The sequence below is a fragment of the Chionomys nivalis genome, chromosome 2, assembly GCF_950005125.1.
Source record: "Chionomys nivalis chromosome 2, mChiNiv1.1, whole genome shotgun sequence".
NCBI classification, from domain to species: Eukaryota; Metazoa; Chordata; class Mammalia; order Rodentia; family Cricetidae; genus Chionomys; species Chionomys nivalis.
Window position 1 is genome coordinate 111,817,312 of NC_080087.1, and position 19,716 is coordinate 111,837,027.

The 19,716-nt window shown below is 45.1% G+C and overlaps 2 protein-coding genes across 6 annotated transcripts in view; one reads left to right on the top strand and one right to left on the bottom strand.

Moving 5' to 3' along the window:
- Slc16a14 (solute carrier family 16 member 14) overlaps positions 1-17,888 on the top strand; it is a 29,438-nt gene extending 11,550 nt beyond the window's left edge. The window contains exons 3-5 of one of the 3 annotated variants that reach the window (XM_057763304.1): positions 483-626; positions 8,281-9,152; positions 17,181-17,888. In XM_057763304.1, coding sequence (XP_057619287.1) covers positions 483-626; positions 8,281-9,152; positions 17,181-17,216 — 1,052 coding nt within the window. In that variant the 3' untranslated portion in view covers positions 17,217-17,888. Of the gene's footprint in view, positions 1-482; positions 627-8,280; positions 9,256-14,301; positions 14,991-17,180 lie in introns of those variants that run through there. The other 2 variants (XM_057763302.1, XM_057763303.1) reach the window with 2 other exon arrangements.
- A 1,293-nt stretch (positions 17,889-19,181) lies between these two features.
- The window catches only part of Fbxo36 (F-box protein 36), a 58,977-nt gene continuing 58,442 nt past the window's right edge, over positions 19,182-19,716 (bottom strand). For all 3 annotated transcript variants that reach the window (XM_057762067.1, XM_057762066.1, XM_057762068.1), the window contains exon 4: positions 19,182-19,638. In XM_057762067.1, the coding sequence (XP_057618050.1) occupies positions 19,450-19,638 (189 nt within the window). In that variant the 3' untranslated portion in view covers positions 19,182-19,449. The remainder of the gene's footprint in view (positions 19,639-19,716) is intronic.

The following is a 19,716-nucleotide window of genomic DNA, read 5'->3' on the forward strand; positions in this document are numbered from 1 at the left end:
AATCGGAATGACTGTAGCCTGGAAAACCGTTTTCCAGACTCTATTGTGTTTAAATTACAATAAAAACCGCCTGGCATCAGACTTCCCAAAGTTTGATCCAGGTTGACCAAGTCGATCTGAGCAGGCTTTTCATTCTTGCCTCTTTTCAGATTCCCGCCGCCCTGACACCTGCAGAGACACCCCATCATAAGATATTTTGGTTTTGCCTATGTTGTTAAAATCTATACTTATTTGCGTATTGAGGGTGCATGTGTGGAGGTCAGCAACCTGTGGGAGTCTGGTCTGTTTCTCCCAAGCAGGTTCGAGGGCTCAGACTCAAGTTGCCAGCGTTGGCCACAAGCCCCTTTCCCGCTGAGCCATCTCGCTAGCCCTGGTTTGGTACTCTTCAAACAGCCCTGGTGATGTTTTACTCTTTAACTTTTTGTGGGGGACACTAAGACAAGGAGCCTCTAGTCAGTGCCTTTTCCACTGCTCTGTGGCAGGACCTTTCATCGGCTTGTTCATTAACACCTGCGGGTGCCGCCAGACAGCGATCGTTGGAGGGCTGGTGAACTCCCTCGGCTGGGTGTTGAGTGCCTACGCAGCCAACGTGCAGACTCTCTTTGTTACCTTTGGAGTGGCAGCTGGTAAGCACGGTTTAACATGTTTAGTTCCGGTGTTCTGTGCATTCAGAGGATGAATTTAACTGTGGAGCAAAGAGGCCCATTGAGACATTGTGTTGACGGTCTAGAGAGATGACTCGGCAGTAAAGAGCACTTGTTCTTGCAGAGAACCCAGGTTCCATTTCCAGCATCCACATGGCAGCTCACAGCCATCTGTAACCCTTTTTGAGAGGATCTGATATTCTCTCTTCTGATCTCTATGGATAGCACACACACACACACACACACACACACACCAGTTTACATACAGTTTTGCATTCATGCAAAAACACTCGCACAGGTCTGGAGAGATGGCTCAGCGGTTAAGAGCATTGCCTGCTCTTTCAAAGGTCCTGAGTTCAATTCCCAGCAACCACATGGTGGCTCACAACCATCTGGAATGAGGTCTGGTACCCTCTTCTGGCCTGCAGGCATACACACAGACAGAGCATTGTATACATAATAAATAAATAAATAAATAAATAAATAAATAAATAAATAAATATTTTAAAAAAAACCACTCATACAAATAAAATAAACAAATCTAGAAAAAACTTAAAGCATTCTATATTGTCTTGGAAGTGTGTGTGTGGTGTGTGTGTGTGTGCCATTCTGTCATCCTTTGCCTTATTGTTGGACACAGGGTCTCTCGCTGTATCTGGAGTTAGGCTGTCAGCCAACAAGCCCCAGAGAGCCTCCTTCTCGTGACACCCTGACCACCACTAATGTTACAAGTATACAAAGCCACACCCAGCTTTTTACTCAGATGTAGGTTTGAACTCAGATCCTTGTGTTTGCATAGCAAACCGTCTTATCCATCGACCCAAGAAACACTTTAAGAGATGCTAAGTGTCCCTTACGTATGAGACACTCACTTGCAACTGTATTTGACTTCCCCCAAATAGGACAAAATCCAAACTTTAATGCCAGCTCTTATGTGCTAGGGTTTGTCCTTTGAAGAATGGAAAAGAGGAGACAATGACACAAACTTAAGTGAGTAAACCAAGATGCTAGGGAAATGGGTGACATTCATTAGTAACTCTCGTGAATAACCACAGGACTAAATGTGATTGATGGAATAGTCATTTGTTGTTCAGCTCCGTTCAGATGAATGAATTAGCACAAGTCCCTGGCAGACGGAGATTCTCGGAAGCCAATCTAGCACACAGGCAGGGGATGGATTAAAACCAAACACCACGCAGAGTAATCTGCACTCTGCAAAATGTATTCCTAGCCATAATTTCCTTTACCCACGGTTTGTGGGGTTCACACAGTGAGTAGTTATTTCCTCGAACCCTGTGTTCTGGTGAAGCCAATCCCGCCTGACTCTGTGGGAACAAAACTCTGATCTGCGTCCAAAAAGAGAAAATGAATTATTGAATCAGAGTTGAAAGATATTTTGATTAAGAGAGCGGATGTAGTGACACATGCATTCATGGCATTTGAGAGTCAGAGGCAGGGGCATTACCAAAAGTTCAAGGTCAGTTTGGTCTACATAGAGAATTTCAGGTCATTCAGGCTATATAGGAAGGAAGGGAGGGAGGGAAGGAGGAAGGAAGGGAGGGAGGGAGGGAGGGAGGGAGGGAGGGAGGGAGGGAGGAAGGAAGGAAGGAAGGAAGGAAGGAAGGAAGGAAGGAAGGAAGGAAGGAAGGAAGGAAATCTCAATGTTCATGAGACAGACTGAAGAAGGATCTCTATTAGTTCAAAGCCCTGGTCCACAGACATTGAGACCCTGTCCCAAAATTCAAAATAAAATCACAAGCAAAAGAAAAGATCTGAATGTGGTGGTGCATAGCTATAATTCTAGCCCTGGGGAGGTGGAGGGAGAAAGACCCAGAAGGCAAAGCCAGCCTCAGCTACATACATAGTGAGTCCCAGAGCAGCCTGGGCTACACAAGACCCTGTGCAAACAAAGGTCAGAAAACAAAGCAACAAAAAGTTATTTTGGATGCGATATGGTGGTACATAGCACATCTGAACTCCTAATACTTGGGAGCTTCAGGCAAGGCGATAGAATGGCTAAACTTAGTCAAGACTATGTCTTAAGACCTTAAGACTTCAGAAAGCAATCAATGTAAAAACAAAAGGTTAATAAAGATTTATGTTTATTTATTTCCATTAGGAGATGGGCCCTTTCGTATTCCCAGTCTGGCCTTGAATTAACTGTGTAGCAGAGAAGGAAGGACCTTGAACTCTTGATCCCCCTGCCTCCTCCTCCTGAGGATTGGGATTCCAGCAATGAGCTGTCAGGCCTGGTTTATTAAGTGTTTCACTTTTTCTGGGCAAGCACTCTTACTACTGAGTGCCACCCATCTGTGTGCTCCTTTTGTAACCGCTTAGTGTTTGTGTGACATTAGGCACGCTAGACTCATCACGGAAACTCCTTATACCTCCTATTTCCTCATGTGCAAATTGGGGGTCTTCCTGTCTCCACCTACTTAGGGCTAAAATGATAGCTACGTACCACCATATCTGGAGTACCAGATAAGAATATCAATCACAGTATCCTGTTGAAATGATGGAAGTAATTCACAGAAAATGCTTAGCATGATGGTAGATACTAAAGTGCTTGGTAAATGTTAGCTGACATATAAACTTGGTAGCATACGTGTAGCATAAATATGACATAAACTCAAGTATATCCCTTAAGACAAGAGGAATGGGACACTAAGACCTGATGCTAATGTGCTGACAAGATGGCACACAGGTGAAGGTACTTGCCTATGACAGGTATGAGCCTGGACAGCCTGAATGGCTCTTGGATCCCCAGGTGGAAGGAAAGAGTCAACTCCTAGACCAGTGGTTCTCAGCCTTCCTAATGCTGTTACCCTTTAGTACAGTTCCTCATGTTGTGGTGACCCACCAAACCATAAAATTGTTTTTGGTACTTTGCAATTTTTGTACAAATTTGTTAATTTTTCTACTGTTATGAATTGAATCTGATATGCCACCTCTGTGTGAAAGGGTCTTTAGGGCCCCGAGAGAATTGCGACCCACATGTTGAGAAACACTGTCCTAAACATTGTCCTTTTATCTCCACATGCTTGATATTGTTTGTATGTGTGTGTCTGCAGTCACACACATGTCATATACATAAAATAGCAATGGTAATTATAATAATAATAATAATGTTTAAAAGAGATTAGAAACTTTTTTGTTTGGTTTTGTTTTTTGAGACAGAGTTTCTCTGTGTAACAGGCCTGTCTATCCTGGAACTTACCCTGTAGATCAGGCTGCCCTCAAACTCACAGAGATCTGCCTTCCTGTGCCTCACAAGTGCTAGGATTAAAGGCATGCACCACCACCACTTAGCTAGGATCAGAATTTCAAGGCTGTCCCAAACTACAAATTCCAGGTCAGTCTGGGCTATAAGAGACCCTGTCTAAAAAAAGTAAACTTATTTTGTGTCATCGTCAAAATCCAAAGCATGGCAGTGTCACAGAACAAATCACCAAGAGTCTTCATCTTAAATTCAATAAAATAAATTGCAAGAGGTCTTGGGGTGGGACTGTAAAAGACTTAAAATAGGCACCAACAAACAGCAATGTGTAAAACCCTCTTGGATCATGATTTAAAAATACAAGTTTGCGGGGGTGGTTTTGTTTTTGAAAAGAATAGCCATTTATGAAACATTTGGAAGTCTGAGAGCCTTCTGGATATTTAGTGGTATCAAAAATTTATTTTTTCTAATGAGATAACGATATGAGAAGTATGCTCCTTAAATGATTCCTACATTTGGAGATTTATACTAAAATATGCACACATGAGATAATGTATTCTTGATTTGCTTCAAAATAATTTGTGGTATTTACCAAGTTGGCTGCGAGTTGAGATTTGTTGACGCTAAGTGGTGGCACGAAAAGTCATTAAATCATCCTGTTTTTAAAAGCTTCCCAGAGTTTGATTTAAACTGTTCCATTAGAAGCTGGAGAGATAGCTCAGCAGTTGAGAATGCTTGCTGCTCTTGCAGAAGACTGGAGTTCAGTTCCCACCATGCACACTGGGCAGCTCCCAAACAGCTATGACACCTGCTCTGAGGACCCAGTGCCCTCTTCTGGCCTCCAAGAGCACCTGCAGATGAACACACACATAGACAACCCCCGACCCAAGAAATGAATCTTACAGGGCAGTGGTGGTGCATGCCTATAATCCCAGCACTCAGTAGTTCAAGACCAGCCTGGTCTATAAGAACTAGTTTCAGGATAGGCACCAAAGCTACACAGAGAAACCCTGTCTTGAAAAACAAACCAAAACAACAACAACAGAAAAGAATCTTAAGATTATACACCATATTGATACAGTCACCCTAGATTTTGAGTTTTGTTTTTTGAGACAGCATCTCATGTAGCCCAGGCTAGCCTCAAATTTGGTATCTAGCCAAGGATGACCTTAATACTTCTGCCTTTCCTCTCAGCTTGGGAATTAGTGGTGTGTGTCACCATTCCTGATTTATGTGGTGCTGGGACCAAATCCAAGATCTCATGCACGCTGGACAATCACTTTTTGTAAGTATGATGTGTGATGCCCAGACAACAGAACATCCTCATTGTGTGTTTCTCAGTCACATCCCCTGTGGTTCATCCACTCTGGGTTTTTTTTTTTTTTTTTTTTAGAATAGCCATTGACACACTCACTGAAGAGGCTCCTTTATTTTTCTTAAATATGCTTTATCTTTAGAAGTGCACAATTAATCTCATTTTTAAAAGATTTGTCTTGGGCAAGTGAGATGACTTAGCAGGCAGAGGTGCCTGCCACCAAGCCTGATGACCAAGTTACATCCCTGGTACCCACGTGATAGAAGGAGAGAACTAACCAACTACCTGAGACCAGGTGAGGAGAAGGGGCATGTAGGAGGAGACCACTTGCTAGTTCCCGGCTGCTTAATTTCAAAATAATCACACAGAAAACTGTGTTAATTAAATCACTGCATGGCCCATTAGCTCTAGCTTCTTATTGGCTAACTCTTACATATTAATTTAAGCCAGTTTTATTGATCTGTGTATCACCACGTGGCTGTGGCTTACCAGCTAAAGTTCCATTTGGCTCTGGTGGGGCTACATGGCTTCTCTCTGCTTCCACCTCCCTTCTCCCAGCATTCACTTTAGTTCCCCCCCAGCCCACCCCCACTTAGCTTTGTTCTACCTTAGCAGGCCAAGACAGTTTCTTTATTCATTAACCAATAAAAGCAACACATAGACAGAAGGACCTCCCACACCAGGGCGCTTCCTTTCACAGCAGTATGATCCAGGTAGTATTGCTGATGTCAGATGACCTGGGAGCTGAGGACATGAGTGCAGAGTCTGTCTGATGGTGACATTTTGTAGCCAGCTTCTGAAGGGGCAAGGTCTCCAGAACTAGAATTGCAGGTGATTGTGAGCCATCATGTGGATGATGAGAAGCAAATCTGGGTCCTCCACAAGAGCAGCAAGTGCTCTTAACCACTGAGTCATATCTCCAGATTTTTTAAGCTTTATTTTATGTATATGAATGTTTTGCCTGCATGTGTGTATATGAACCACATGTGTATGTGGTGACCGCAGAGTTCAGAAGAGGAGATGGTCAGACCCACTAGAAATGGTTACAGCTGCCATGTAGGTTCCAGGAATTAATTCAGATCCTCTGCAGTAGGAACAAATACTCCTAACCACTGAGCCATCTCTCCAGCCCCTTTCCGTGTGTGTGTGTGTGTGTGTGTATGTGTGTGTGTGTTGTAGACAGAAGTTACTGTCCCACCCATTCCCGCAGCCATTTGATCCCAAATAAACACATAGAGGCTTATGATGATTATAAACTGTTCGGCCTATTAGCTCAGGCTTATTACTAACTAGCTCTTATGATTTAAGTTCACCCATAATTCTTGTCTATGTTTAGCCACGTGGCTTGGTACCTTTCAGTAAGGCGTTCTCATTTTGCTTCCTCCACATCTGGCTGGTGACTGACTCTCTGATTTTCTTCTTCCCAGATTTTCCTACTCTGGTTGCCCTGCCTATACTTCCTACTTGGCTACTGGCCAATCAGCATTTTATTAAACCAATACAAGCGGCAAATCCCTACAGAGTACAAACACATTGTCCACAACAGTGTGTGTGTGTGTGTGTCTGTGTCTGTGTGTGTAACACAGTTCTTATGTGAGAAGGTCAGAAGACAACTTGAAGGATTCAGTTCTCTCTTTCCACCATGTACATCCTGGGGATCAAACTCAGGTACTCAGGTTGTCGAGCCCCTCCATCCGGTCTTGCTAACCTTTGGGCTGTTTTTTCTTTGTCTATTTTACATTCTAAGAAATTGTAGATTTCTATTTTTTGTGATCATAAGCTTTATAAAGACTGTCCAGAGTTAGGCCCAAAGTTGAGGACTGTGTCTTCCCATCACTGACATCAGTAGGAGGCTCAGAGACTGTTACTGCTCTAGCTGAGGCGTGAACCCGGGAGAGTGGGAGACTCAGAGAGACTGACGTTTCACGGAATGGCCAACGTTATTCGGGGTCTCAGACAGTTTATATTCTGAGAGTATTTTGAAGGTTAGGAATGTCATGGGAGCAATGCTCACTAGAGTCACTATATACAGTCACAAGAGCAACTTGTGCTTGGAAACTTTGTTCTGAATAACAATGGATAGAACAATGAGTGACCTAAAATAAGCTTGTCCCTGTTAGTACACCTTGGAGGGGCACCAAAGCGTATTCCAAGAACAACCCATGTTACGAAAGAACAGGGCTCTTATCTTGTTTACTCCCAAGTTCTCAGAAATCCTCTCATAGCTTCATTCGTGGACAGTGGTCCAGAGGACGACGGACTTGTCACTTTCTTCTTCTGTTTGATTCTGCCTGAATCAGGTCCTCACTCCATAGGTGAGGCTGGCCTGGAGCTCACTGTGTTTTGAATCTTCTGATCTTACAGGAGGGATCTTCTCCGATGTTATTGGCAGAAACTACTGCAAAGCCCTATAGGAAAATTGGCAGTTCCTCCCAGCTCCCCTCCCCTTTACATAGTCGTTATTATTCCTTCATTAGAGCGGAAAAGGACAATGGTGTAGGGAAACAGAGGTGTAACAGTTTGGACCTTAAATGTCTCTGAAGGCTGTGTAGTAAGTAGTGAAGACGGGCTATTGAGAGGTGGTAGGAAATTTAGGGAATGGGGCCTAGTAGAAGGAATAGGTAATCGGGAATATGCTCCACCCCACCCCCCCACCCCCGCCCTGCATCCAGCTTAAACAGGGTCTTGTGCACCCCATATTGACCTCAAACCCACTGTGTAGCTGAGACTGGCCTTGAAGTTCTGATTCTCCTACCTTCGCTTGCTAAGTGTTAGGATTACAGTGTCAGTGACCAGTTTCATGTGGTGCTGGGTGGGAATTAATGCCTGCTAGGGCAAGCACTCCAGCAACAGCTAGATTCTCACTTCCTCTTTCCCTTGTCTTCCCAGCAACCATGAGCTTTACTCTGCCACGTCGCTCTGCCCTGACGTGCCCCCAAAGCATCAGGAATTAAGGTCTCTAAAATCACTAACCAAAGTAAACCTTTCTTCTTTTTAAGTTGAACACCTCAGGTGTTTTTGCTATGGTCTGGATAGCTGCCTGACACAGCAGCTGGTCTATGGATTCTGACTGTGCCTCCTGATTTTTTCCATCTCACCTGCAGGCCTTGGCAGTGGGATGGCCTACTTGCCTGCGGTGGTTATGGTGGGAAGATACTTTCAGAAGAGGCGAGCCCTGGCCCAGGGCCTCAGTACCACAGGGACAGGATTTGGGACATTCTTGATGACCGTTTTGCTGAAATACCTGTGTGCAGAGTATGGCTGGCGGAACGCCATGTTCATCCAAGGCGCCGTGTCTTTGAACCTCTGTGTTTGTGGAGCGCTCATGAGGCCCCTCTCTTCTGGGAAGGTAGAAAACTGCCCAAGAGGAGAGGAGCCCTGTGCTCTCCCAGCTTACTCCACGGAATCTGTGAAATCAGCACCACTGGGCATCACTGAAGAACAGGACAGACCGCCTGGGACCGAGGAAACGGTCTGTGACCTTCAAGCACAGGAATGTCAAGGTCAAACCCGGCCCAGGAAGAACGTGTGTGCTTTCCGGGTTCTGAAGACAGTGAGCCAGCTCACTGTGCGAGTCCAGAAGGGCTTTGGGGACTGGTACTCGGGCTATTTCGGAACAGCCTCACTCTTCACCAACCGCATGTTTGTAGCCTTTGTTTTCTGGGCTCTGTTCGCATACAGCAGCTTCGTCATCCCCTTCATCCACCTGCCAGAAATCGTCAGCTTGTATAACCTGTCAGAGCAAAACGACGTGTTCCCTCTGACCTCAATTATAGCAATAGTTCACATCTTCGGGAAGGTGATCCTGGGGGCCGTGGCTGACCTCCCCTGCATCAGCGTCTGGAATGTCTTCCTCATTGCTAATTTCACCCTTGTCTTCAGCATCTTCCTTCTGCCATTGATGCATACCTATGTGAGCCTGGCTGTCATTTGTGCCCTGATTGGGTTTTCCAGTGGGTATTTCTCCCTCATGCCTGTGGTGACAGAGGATCTGGTTGGCACTGAGCACTTGGCCAATGCCTATGGCATCATCATCTGTGCCAACGGCATCTCGGCTTTACTGGGACCACCATTTGCAGGTGAGTGCCCCAAGGTACCCAGAGCTTAGAGCGCATGCAGGAGGGCAGGGTGTGTCCCTACCCCTTACAAAGTCCAACATCAGAGCTGGGTGTGATGGCATTTACTTGTCATCTCAGCTCTTGGGAAATTTAGGAAGAAAGAGTGCTCCTAGTTAGAGATCAGCCTAAGTTGTCTCAAAAAACAAAAAGCAAACAAAAAGGCCAGATGTGGTAGTATACACCTATAATCCCAGTAATAGGGGTATTGAGGCAGGAGGATTGTTACAAATTCCAGGTCAACTTAGCTGTTTGATAAGACCCTGTCTCCAGAAATCAATGCCAGGGGCCTGTGACTCAGCCACCAAGCCTGATGAGCTGGGTCCAATCCCCAGAACCCACATGGTAGAAGGAAAGGGTAGAATCTTACAGATTTTTCTCTGACCTCCATGTTTATACCATGGCGCAGACCCATACACATACACACACATTAAGTAAACAAAACTTAAAAGAGAAGAAACCAAAACCAAGGCTAAAGGTTGTCATAGTCGGTAGAGTGTCTGCCTAGCATGCAGGAAGCCATGAGTTCTGCACCCAGCACATCATAACCTTGCTATTGTGACCCGTGCTTGTAGTCCCAGCACTTGAAAGGCAGAGGCGAAGATCCAGAGTCCAGGGTGATCCTTGGCCACCTGATATTCTATCTCAAAAAACTACCAAAAGGCATCCATGCTCTTGGGTCTAGACTCATGTTTGTTGCCTGTCACTGCTCAGAGAAAGCTTCCAAAAACATTATCTTACTGTTCTGGTAAACAAAGGTCTAGCCAAGAAAACATGTGCCTTGGGGCTGGAGAGATGGCTCAGTGGTTAAGAGCATTGTCTGCTCTTCCAAAGGTCCTGAGTTCAATTCCCAGCAACCACATGGTGGCTCACAACCATCTGTAATGGAGTCTGGTGCCCTCTTCCAGCCTGCAGGCATACACACAGACAGAATATTGTATACATAATAAATAAATAAATATTAAAAAAAAAAAGAAAACAGGTGCCTCTGGCTGGCCACCATGGTGGTGCACACCTTTAATGCCAGCACTTGGGAGGCAAAGGCAGGCGGATCTCTGAGTTCCAGTACTGCCAGGGCTACATAGAGGAAGGAAGAAAGGAATGGAGGGAGGGAAGGAGGGAAGGAGGGAGGGAGGGAGAGAGGGAAGGAGGGAGGGAGGGAGGAAGGGCCTCAAGTTCAGGGAGAAACCCTGCCTCAGAGGAGCAGATGGAGAGAGATGGGGGAAAGCGGAATGTGCACACCCAGCACTGTCTTTCGACCTTCAAGTGCTTAAACACACACGTGCTCACATTCGCATGTGCATGTGCTTACACAAAAGCACTGAATATATTCTCCACATATATTTATATAAATATGTAGTTATGAGAGAACTTTAAAGCCAGGCATGTTTATGCAAGCCTGTAGCCATGGCACTTGGGAGGTGGAGGCAGGAATATCAGGAGTCTAAGGTTAGCCTGGGCTACGTATGACCCCATCTCAAAACAAAACAAACAAAAATCACTACCACCGCTGGGCAGTGGTGGTGCACGCCTTTAAATCCCAGAACTCAGGAGGCAGAGGCAAGTGAGGCCAGTCTGGTCTACAAGAGCTAGTTTTAGGATAGGCTCCAAAGCTACAGAGAAACCGTGTCTTGAAAAACCAAAAAGAAAAAAGATCACTACCACAATAAAAACTAGAAAGAACTTTTTCTTTTCTTTTTTACTTTTTAATTTATTATTATTATTATTAGAGACAGGGTTTCTCTGTTTAACAGTCCTGGCTGTCCTAGAACTCACTCTGTAGACCAGGCTGGTCTTTAACTCACAGAGATCTGCCTCCCTCTTCCTCCCGAGTACTGGGATTAAAGGTGTGCACCCACCACTGCCCAGCAAGAAAGAAGTTTCTGTGGACCCCTACTCTTACTGCTGTGGGGACTCTAGGCTGGTGTCTCTCGCGTCTGAAGTGCCCTTTCTCTCTGTATTCTTGCTTCCTCTCCTCCCACCGATTCATACACTAATGGTGAAGGACGTTCATTGGCTGCCTGCATAATGTTTAATTGACTCTCCACGCCAAGAAACTAAAGTCATAATGTGATGCAGGACCAGCATTCATGCATTATGGGGTCAGGGTGCCTGTCAATAGGATTGACTAAATAACCACATTCAATTCTTGCTAGACATCCCAAATGGGTTTAAATGCTACTTAATGTGCAGCAGAGAAAATTACTTCTCCAATTACCTTTTTTTTTTTTTGTAAGTGTTTTCAGAAACAAACGTGTTTCCCATTTTTCAGAGAGATTTCTACTCCCATTTACAAACCTGGTACAATTTAGTGCCACATTAGACACTCGAGTGTTTCCATTTAGGGAAAGCATGCAATTCAAGACATTACACAGACATTTCAACTGGGGCACTGAACAACACCAACTTCAGTCTAATGTATGTTATAACATTGTTGGGTGTTCAGTTCTTTTTAAAAGATGTCATGGTAGTAGGTGAGTTTTCTAGATGGTTCCAGAATACTTTCTAACAAAATCTAGCCCTTCAGATTTGTCTATCTGAGTAATCTACATGACTCACCTTCATTTGAATAAAATCTAGCCCCCTAACAAGCATTTTCGATGTTGTCCAAAAGCTGGGAGCAATTTAACTGATGAGAAAGACACCTATGCTTCTCACTGGGCACACTCAAATGAAAAGGGAAGGCAGTTGAGTAGGGAACCAGGTTTCACTACACAGCTATGGCTTTGAGTTAATGGATGAAAGGATTGCAAAGGTCCCATGTTCCAAATCAAAGAACAGAAGTCACAAGCAGGTGCGATGGTGTGTGGCGGATGAGGAAATCTCGCCCATCCCCAGCTACATAGGGAGTTCAGATGGCTGAAGATGTGGCACAGTGGCAGAGCACATCTCTGGCAAGTCTGAGACCCTCTCTAGGTCCAAGCTCCAGGATGGGAAGGGGAGCACTTGCTGCTCCTCCAGAGTTTTAGTTCTCAGCACAGCAGCTCCAGAGAACCCGTGACCTCTTGTGGCCTCCATGGGTATTGAACCCAAAGCCTCTTCAAATCCTTAGCAAGTAAATGATCACCTTTGGGCTACATCACCAATCACTTTTCATTTTTTCCTCTTGGGGACTGGGTCTCACTGCGTGGCTGGCTATAGCTTGCCAGTAATGTGTTATGCAGACCGGCCTGGCCTCACCCGCAGAGATCTGTCTCGCTTCTGTCTTCCAAGTGCTGGATTAGAGGTGTGGTGTGAGCTTGGCTAATTTTCACTCTGTAGCCCAGGTGGACCTTGAATTTACAGTCTTCCAGGAGCTGGGATGGCAGACCTGTTGTGCCCCAGATCCTGCCCTGGTCGTCTAACTTTCAGAATACAGTCAGTTCCCTCACCCGCTCTGTTTCTAGACAGATACAGACAGACCCCTCCACAGCCAGAGCACTTCACTTACTCACATGGTCATCACTCCCAGGTGTCCCATCGGCAGCAGCTGTGACACTGAGCAGTGTTGGTGGGGAGTTGTTGAGACATCTGTGTTAGCTTTCAGACTCATCATTATTTTTGGATTCTGTGTTTAATCTTGTTTTAGATTGCAGATGGAGAAAGGATGGGGCAGTTTACTAGGCCACATCTAAAGAATATGACCTTTATTTTCAGCTCCTTTTTTTGTTCTTGTTTTTGTTTTGTTCTTTGTCTTTTGGTTTTTGTTTTGTTTTGTTTTTGAAACAGGCTCTCATTGGGCTGCTCTGGCTGGCCTGAAACTTGCTATGACTAAGCTAGCCTCAAACTCACAGAGATCGCCTGCTTCTGCTGGACCTGCTGACTCTGATTTTTAAGTGAAATAACACATTTGATAGAGATGATGAGCTGGCTTAGTGGGTGAAGAGCTGAATGACCTGAGCTACGTCCCTGGGACCCCACAGAAGTGAACGGAGATAACCAACCCCAAAGAGTTGTTCTGTGACCTCTACATAGTACATGAGTGCCATACGAAAAGTTCATACACTTACATAAAATAAATAAAATAAAAACGGAGGATAACAGTCAGGCATGGTGGCGCACGCCTTTAATTCCAGCTCTTGAGAGGCAGAGGCAGGTGGGTTTCTCTGAGTTCTAGGCCAGCCTGGTTTATGTAGTGAGTTTCAAAACTACATATAAGACCCTGTTCTCAAGAACAAGCAAACAAAAAAATTAAAGATTAAAAAAAACAATCCAGGGGGCTGGAAAGATGGCTCAGAGGTTAAGAGCACGGGCTGCTGTTCCAGAGATCCTGAGTTCAATTCCCAGCAACCACATGATGGCTCACAACCATCTGTAATGAGATCTGATGTCCTCTTCTGATGGGCAGGTATACATGCAGATAGAACATTGTGTACATAATAAATAAATACATCTTTTTAAAAAAGAAAAAAAAGTTTAAAAAAAAAAAACAATCCATAGTGGATTTGAGACCAGCCTTCAATATAATAGATGAGCTTGTATGGAAAAAAAAAGTTCTGAGTGAGGCCTGCCTCTGTGGCCGACAGTGGCCACATGGGCAGTGCTCTGTGCTCCATCCTCAGCATCACAAAGAAAAGTTAAAAAATTAGAGAGGCAGTGTTGGGGACTGAACTTTGACTTTAATACATGCTAGGCAGGTGCTCTACCACTGAGCTACATCCCCAACCCAAGTTCATTAAAAAAGAATTGAGCCAACCTGATCAACAGATCGAGTTCTCGGATAGCCAGGATTATACAAAGAAACTCTGTCTCAAAAAACAAAAACAAAGCTGGGTGGTGGTGGCGCACGCCTTTAATCCCAGCACTCAGGAGGCAGAAGCAGGCGGATCTCTGGGAGTTCGAGGCCAGCCTGGTCTACAAGAGCTGGTTCCGGGACAGGCACCAAAGCTACAGAGAAACCCTGTCTCGGGGGTGTGGGGGGGGGACAAGCGGAAAAAAAATCGAAGTAGCAATAAATGCCTGGTTTATATCTTTGAACTTTGTCTTAAACTGTGTTATACTGAATACATCTGTATTTCTTTGTCTTCATAGGGTGGATCTTCGACATCACACAAAAATACGATTTTTCCTTTTATATATGTGGCCTGCTTTACATGGTAGGAATACTCTTTTTGCTCATTCAACCCTGTGTTCAGAAGATAGAACAATCCAGAAGAAAGTACACAGACAGTGCACACGTTTAGTGTCGGGCGACAGTTCGCGTGGGTCCTCTCCTCGTGCCTACCTCACCTGGTCGCTAGAGGAATGCTCTGTGTGGTGGCCGGCCGTGTCACTTTGTAAATGCCCTTGTCATTGTTTCATCTGTAAGCAGCATGGCCTCTCCTGAGGTGGTAGAAGTGATTAGAACTGCGTATGTTTTAGAGATGATGGTGCTTAGAGCTTATTCAATAGTTGATACAGATGCCCTGATGAAATCTTTCGAGCCAGGCATGGTGGTAAACGCCTGTAATCCCAGCTTTAGGTGGAGGCAGGATTGGAGGTTCAAGGTTAGCCTCTCTGCTACCTAGTGAGTTCCAGGCCAGCCTGGGCTACATGAGAACCTGTCTGAAAAAAAAAAGGAAAAAGAAAAAAGAAAAGAAAAAGAAAAGGGGCCGGGCGGTGGTGGCGCACGCCTTTAATCCCAGCACTCGGGAGGCAGAGGCAGGCGAATCTCTGTGAGTTCGAGACCAGCCTGGTCTACAAGAGCTAGTTCCAGGACAGGCTCCAAAACCACAGAGAAACCCTGTCTCGAAAAACCAAAAAAAAAAAAAAAAAAAAGAAAGAAAGAAAGAAAGAAAAAAAAGGAAGGAAGAAGAAAGTCCCCACCTTCTCTTTTTCTTCCTCTCTCCCTCTCGGCCTCCCTTCCTTCCTTTCTTTCTCTCCTCTCACTCCACTGGGACTAGGGTTTTACATATAAAGACTGGAAATAAAAGCTTTGCAACTCAACCACTTCCTTGTAAGGGAAAACCCAAGAGAGTCTAGATTTCCCCCAAAGGGTTCAAATAAATGGGCTTTGAGCATGAGACCGTGACTGTCATGAATTAATTCTTTCTTACAAGGAGTTATTGGTCTGCTGATATCATACAAAGGCAGCTGTCACTTCAAAAGTAACGTAATTCGTGGGCTGGAAAGGTGGCTAGGAGTTTAAGAGCGCTTGCTGCTCTTGGAGAGGACCAGAGTTCAGCTGTGAGCACCCACATGTTGGCTCACAACCAGCTGTAGCTCCAGTCCCAGAGACTCAGGTGCCCTCTTCTGGCCTCTGTGGTCACTGCACACATGTTGCACACATACATGGACTCAGACAAAACACCCATCCACATAAAATACGAAAAAAAAAATCTTTTACTTAAAAAAATAAGAAAATTTAGTACAGTTTAAAAAAACCACAGTTTATATTTTTATGAAAGAATTCTGTAGCTAAGAAGTGCAGTTTCTAACTCTTCGTTTAGGAAATGAAATTGGCCATCCTTCTAACTCAGTTTCTCATGTCATAGAAGATGAGTTCAGTTTATGAACTCAACGCAAATCCTTCCCAAGTGGTCTATGAACAATGTCCTTTGTGGTATGTGTGTTTCTTAGTGCACATGCTATTGCATCAAGGGCTACGATTCAGACTCTTTGATTCATACTATTATTGTCTTAGAGTGAACACCTTTTTTTTTTTTTTTTTTTTTTAGAGCTGGGCAGTGGTGGCACACGCCTTTAATCCCAGCACTCAGGAGTCAGAGGCAGGCAGATCTCTGTGACTTTGAGGCCAGCCTGGTCTACAGAGAGAGTTCCAGGACAACCATGGCTACACGGTGAAACCCTGTTTTGGTTGTGAGGGACAAAAACAAGAAAGAATCAAGCTGTGAGGATTATTTTTGGCTTGTTTTGTAGCTTTCCATGTACCTGACATTGGGGCAGTGGTGCCAACCAGCCCAGCTCTGGTGCCTCTTGCCATGTTATTATTATCCACTTGTCTGTACTTGGCACAATTTTAAAGATAGTTCTCTTTGTAGGTTTCATACATGAAGATGTCTGATCTGAGACATCATAAAATCAAAACACTCTTCCTTAGCTGAGATCTCTATTTTTCTAAAGCTAAAACGTTTTCAGACTACAGAATGTTCCTCCCAGGATCATTTTGAAATTTCTGACTGCCTTACTTATTTATACATACCTTTAATTAATGACTTAAATGTGTACTGGCTGGTTTGGGGGGTGGGGTGTAGCTCAGTGATAAAGAGCACTTGTCTAACATGTTCAAGACCCTCCCTAGGATTCATCTCCACACCACAAAGCAAGAAACTTGGACTCACAATTTAATCGTCAAACAAAACTGCCAGTGTCTTGGGTCAAATTTAACCTAAAATGAATGCACCCCAGTCTCGGTTATCTTTGGTAATTAAAGACAGGAATGCTAGGAACTGGAGTTGCAGAATGCTCCCAAGGTCTAACTTTCAGTCAGAATGCAAGGGGAGCTTCCCAGATGTTAACAGGTCATTAAATGAACAGTTTCCTCGTGCCTCGTCTCCACGGCCTCCTGTCCTAAGAACTAGTGGAAGGGGTTGTGCTGTGAAACCCACCCAGATAACACCAGTTGTGAGCAGACTGGCCCATAGAAAGGTGCCCGAAAGGCCCTGCTAATGCACACCCTTGCTATTCCCACCACTGATGTGAGCATTGCCTGGAACTTAGATTGATGGTAATTTAGATGCCGTGTTCCATTTGGCTTAACTCAAAGACAGGTTTGTGTGTTGTTTTGTTTTGTTTTGTTTTGTTTTGTTTTGTTTTGTTTTGTGTGAGACAGGATTTTACTATGAAGACCAGGCTGGCCTTGAAATCTTTAAGACTTGCCTTCCTCTGCCCCTCTGTCTCTACCTCCACCCCTGGCCAAAGACCTGTTTGTTATCATCATTCCTATAGCACAACTTGATGTTTTAATAAAGGTAATATTAGCCAGGCATGGTGGTGCATACTTTTAATCCCAGCACTTGGGAGGCAGAGGCAGGAAGAGTTCAAGGCTAGCCTGGTCTACAGATTGAATTCCAGGACAGCCTGGGGTACAGAGTGAGGCTCTGTCTCAAAAATAAATAAATAATAATCTTTAAAACCGAAACAGTGATATTTATTTTCATGTTAAATACATGCAAGCACACACATGCACGTGTGTGTAGGTATTTACCATAAAATTAGGAATGGTTAAATATGTTATGTGTTTTTAAACTACACGACTTCACTGCTTTCATTGTCTGTAGCGTCAGTTAACGGGAGGCAGTGATCTGGCTGATCAGTGTGCTGAATGGTGCTATGGTCCATGATCGAGGATCCTTGTAATTCTCGCTGTGCATCAGAGATACGGACTTTCTGCCCATTGACCCAGCTGGAACTGCATCCAGGTAGATTGCTCACGGTCCTATTTGTGGATTTACTTGTACTTGAGGGTGCAGTGGCTTCTACTGAATCAGAGGTCCCTGAAAAACTGAAGCAAGACCTGCTTGCTAAAACAACAACAAAACCCTGGCTCCTATCTCTGCTGTCACCTGCAATGTTCTGAAGATATTCTACTGGTTAATTGTGTGGTCACATCATATGCTTTCTCGTTTACCCTTTGCATACCCAAGTGGTGTTTATTTACCTGTAACTAAATAAATGTTGTCCTCTTTAAAGGTGACCAGTGAGTTTTGGTTTTTGGTTTTTTTGGTTGGTTGGGGTTTATTTTGTTGTTTTTATTTATGGTTTGGTTTGGTTTGGTTTTTTCGGGACAGGGTTTCTCTGTAGCTTTGGAGCCTGTCCTGGAACTCGCTCTGTAGACCAGGCTGGCCTCAAACTCACAGAGATTCACCTGCCCCTGCCTCTGATGCTGGGATTAAAGGCATGCACCACCACTGCCCTGCCTCTTTTTAAAGACGAGGTCTCATGTAGCTCTGACTGGTCTCGAACTTGCTATGTGCATCCCTGAATCATGCTAACTAAACACATGCTAACTGTTCACACTGGTTACCCACAGCCTCTGCTCTTAAACTTCCTGCTGCAGCCAGGCAGTGGTGACACAGGTTTTTAATCCCAGCATCAGGAGGCAGGGGCAAGTGGATCTCTGTGAGTTTGAGGCCAGCCAGGTCTACGGAGTGAGTTCCCAGAGAGCCAGAGCTGTTACACAGAGAAACCCTGTACCCAAATAAACAAAAATCCCTGCTGCGAAGTGCTGTCTGGCTACATTCCCTTCAGAAAGCAGTGGTCCTCCCTTAAGAACTGATTGGTTTGTTAAACAGTGGTAACATCCTGTGAGTAAAGGCTGCCTGAAGAATGTCTGGGCTCTCTCAGCTACCCTCCAGCGCCAGATCAGGGGTTGTTTGTGTGGTGGATGACACCTTGGGCCCACAAGGACAGTGACTGAATACAAACTTTGTTGGATGAACTGAGGGAGCAGCTGACTCTCCTGGGGTACCTCCAAGGCACCTGCACCTCCAAGTACACCCAGCCACCCACAGATAATACAGCAGGTAATACAATACCCGCAGGAAAAAAAATCAAAAGCTGAGCTGCTGTTTTGAAAGCCTAGATAGAATGGATATTTAACAGCTGGGCTGTGGTGGCACACACCTTTAATCCCAGCACTCAGGAGGCAGAGGTGGGTGGATTTCTGGGTTCAAGGCCAGCCTCTTCTACAGAGCAAGTTCCAGGACAGCCAGGGCTACGCAGAGAAATCCTCACTTTAACAAAACCCCACTACTGTGTTGTGTGAGCAGAGGAGGAGAGAGAGGGATGACTTGGTGAAGAGGGTTTACCTGGCACACAGGTCAGCACCTTATGAACTGGGCATGGTGGTGAACGCCTGTAATCCCAGCAGCGGAGAGAGGGAAGCAAGAGGGTTAGAAGTTCAAAGCCATCCTAAAGGTCCAGCTTGGGAATCCCTGTCTGATACAAACAAAAACACAAGCCTGCTAGTAACTCTTTATTGTTAGTTCATACACAACAAGCGCCTTTTCCCTCAGGAGCAGCAGGAGATGGGGAAGGTGGTGGCCTGAGAGGCTTCCTGTCTTGTAGCCCTAGGTATGTGGGCCATGGGTTGGCCTGGGCAGGACAGGGGTGGTTTGCTCAAGCAAGGCGCTGGGCGGATTTGCATGTGTGTTCAAAGTGGGATTTTCAGGTGATTCCTGGAATCGGCAATGGCTGTCATTAGGACAAGATCGGACCTGAAGAGAAGCACCGTGGCCCCTAAATATGCTTCTCCTTGTGCTTTCCGTGTCTCTGCTTCTTCTTGCGGATCTGCCTCTGCAGCTGGATCTTGTTGGTGAAGAACACCTGTCTCCAGCCCACATCCGTAGCCAGGGCCCTCATGTCAGGGGTGATGGTGTCACAGAATGAATGAACTATCTGCTCCCACAGCGAGTCAGACTTGCACAGCTGCGGGTGGAAAAAGCCAGAAGTGGGTTAAGGCACACCATCCACTAGCTTGTATCACATCCCATTGCTGTGGGATAA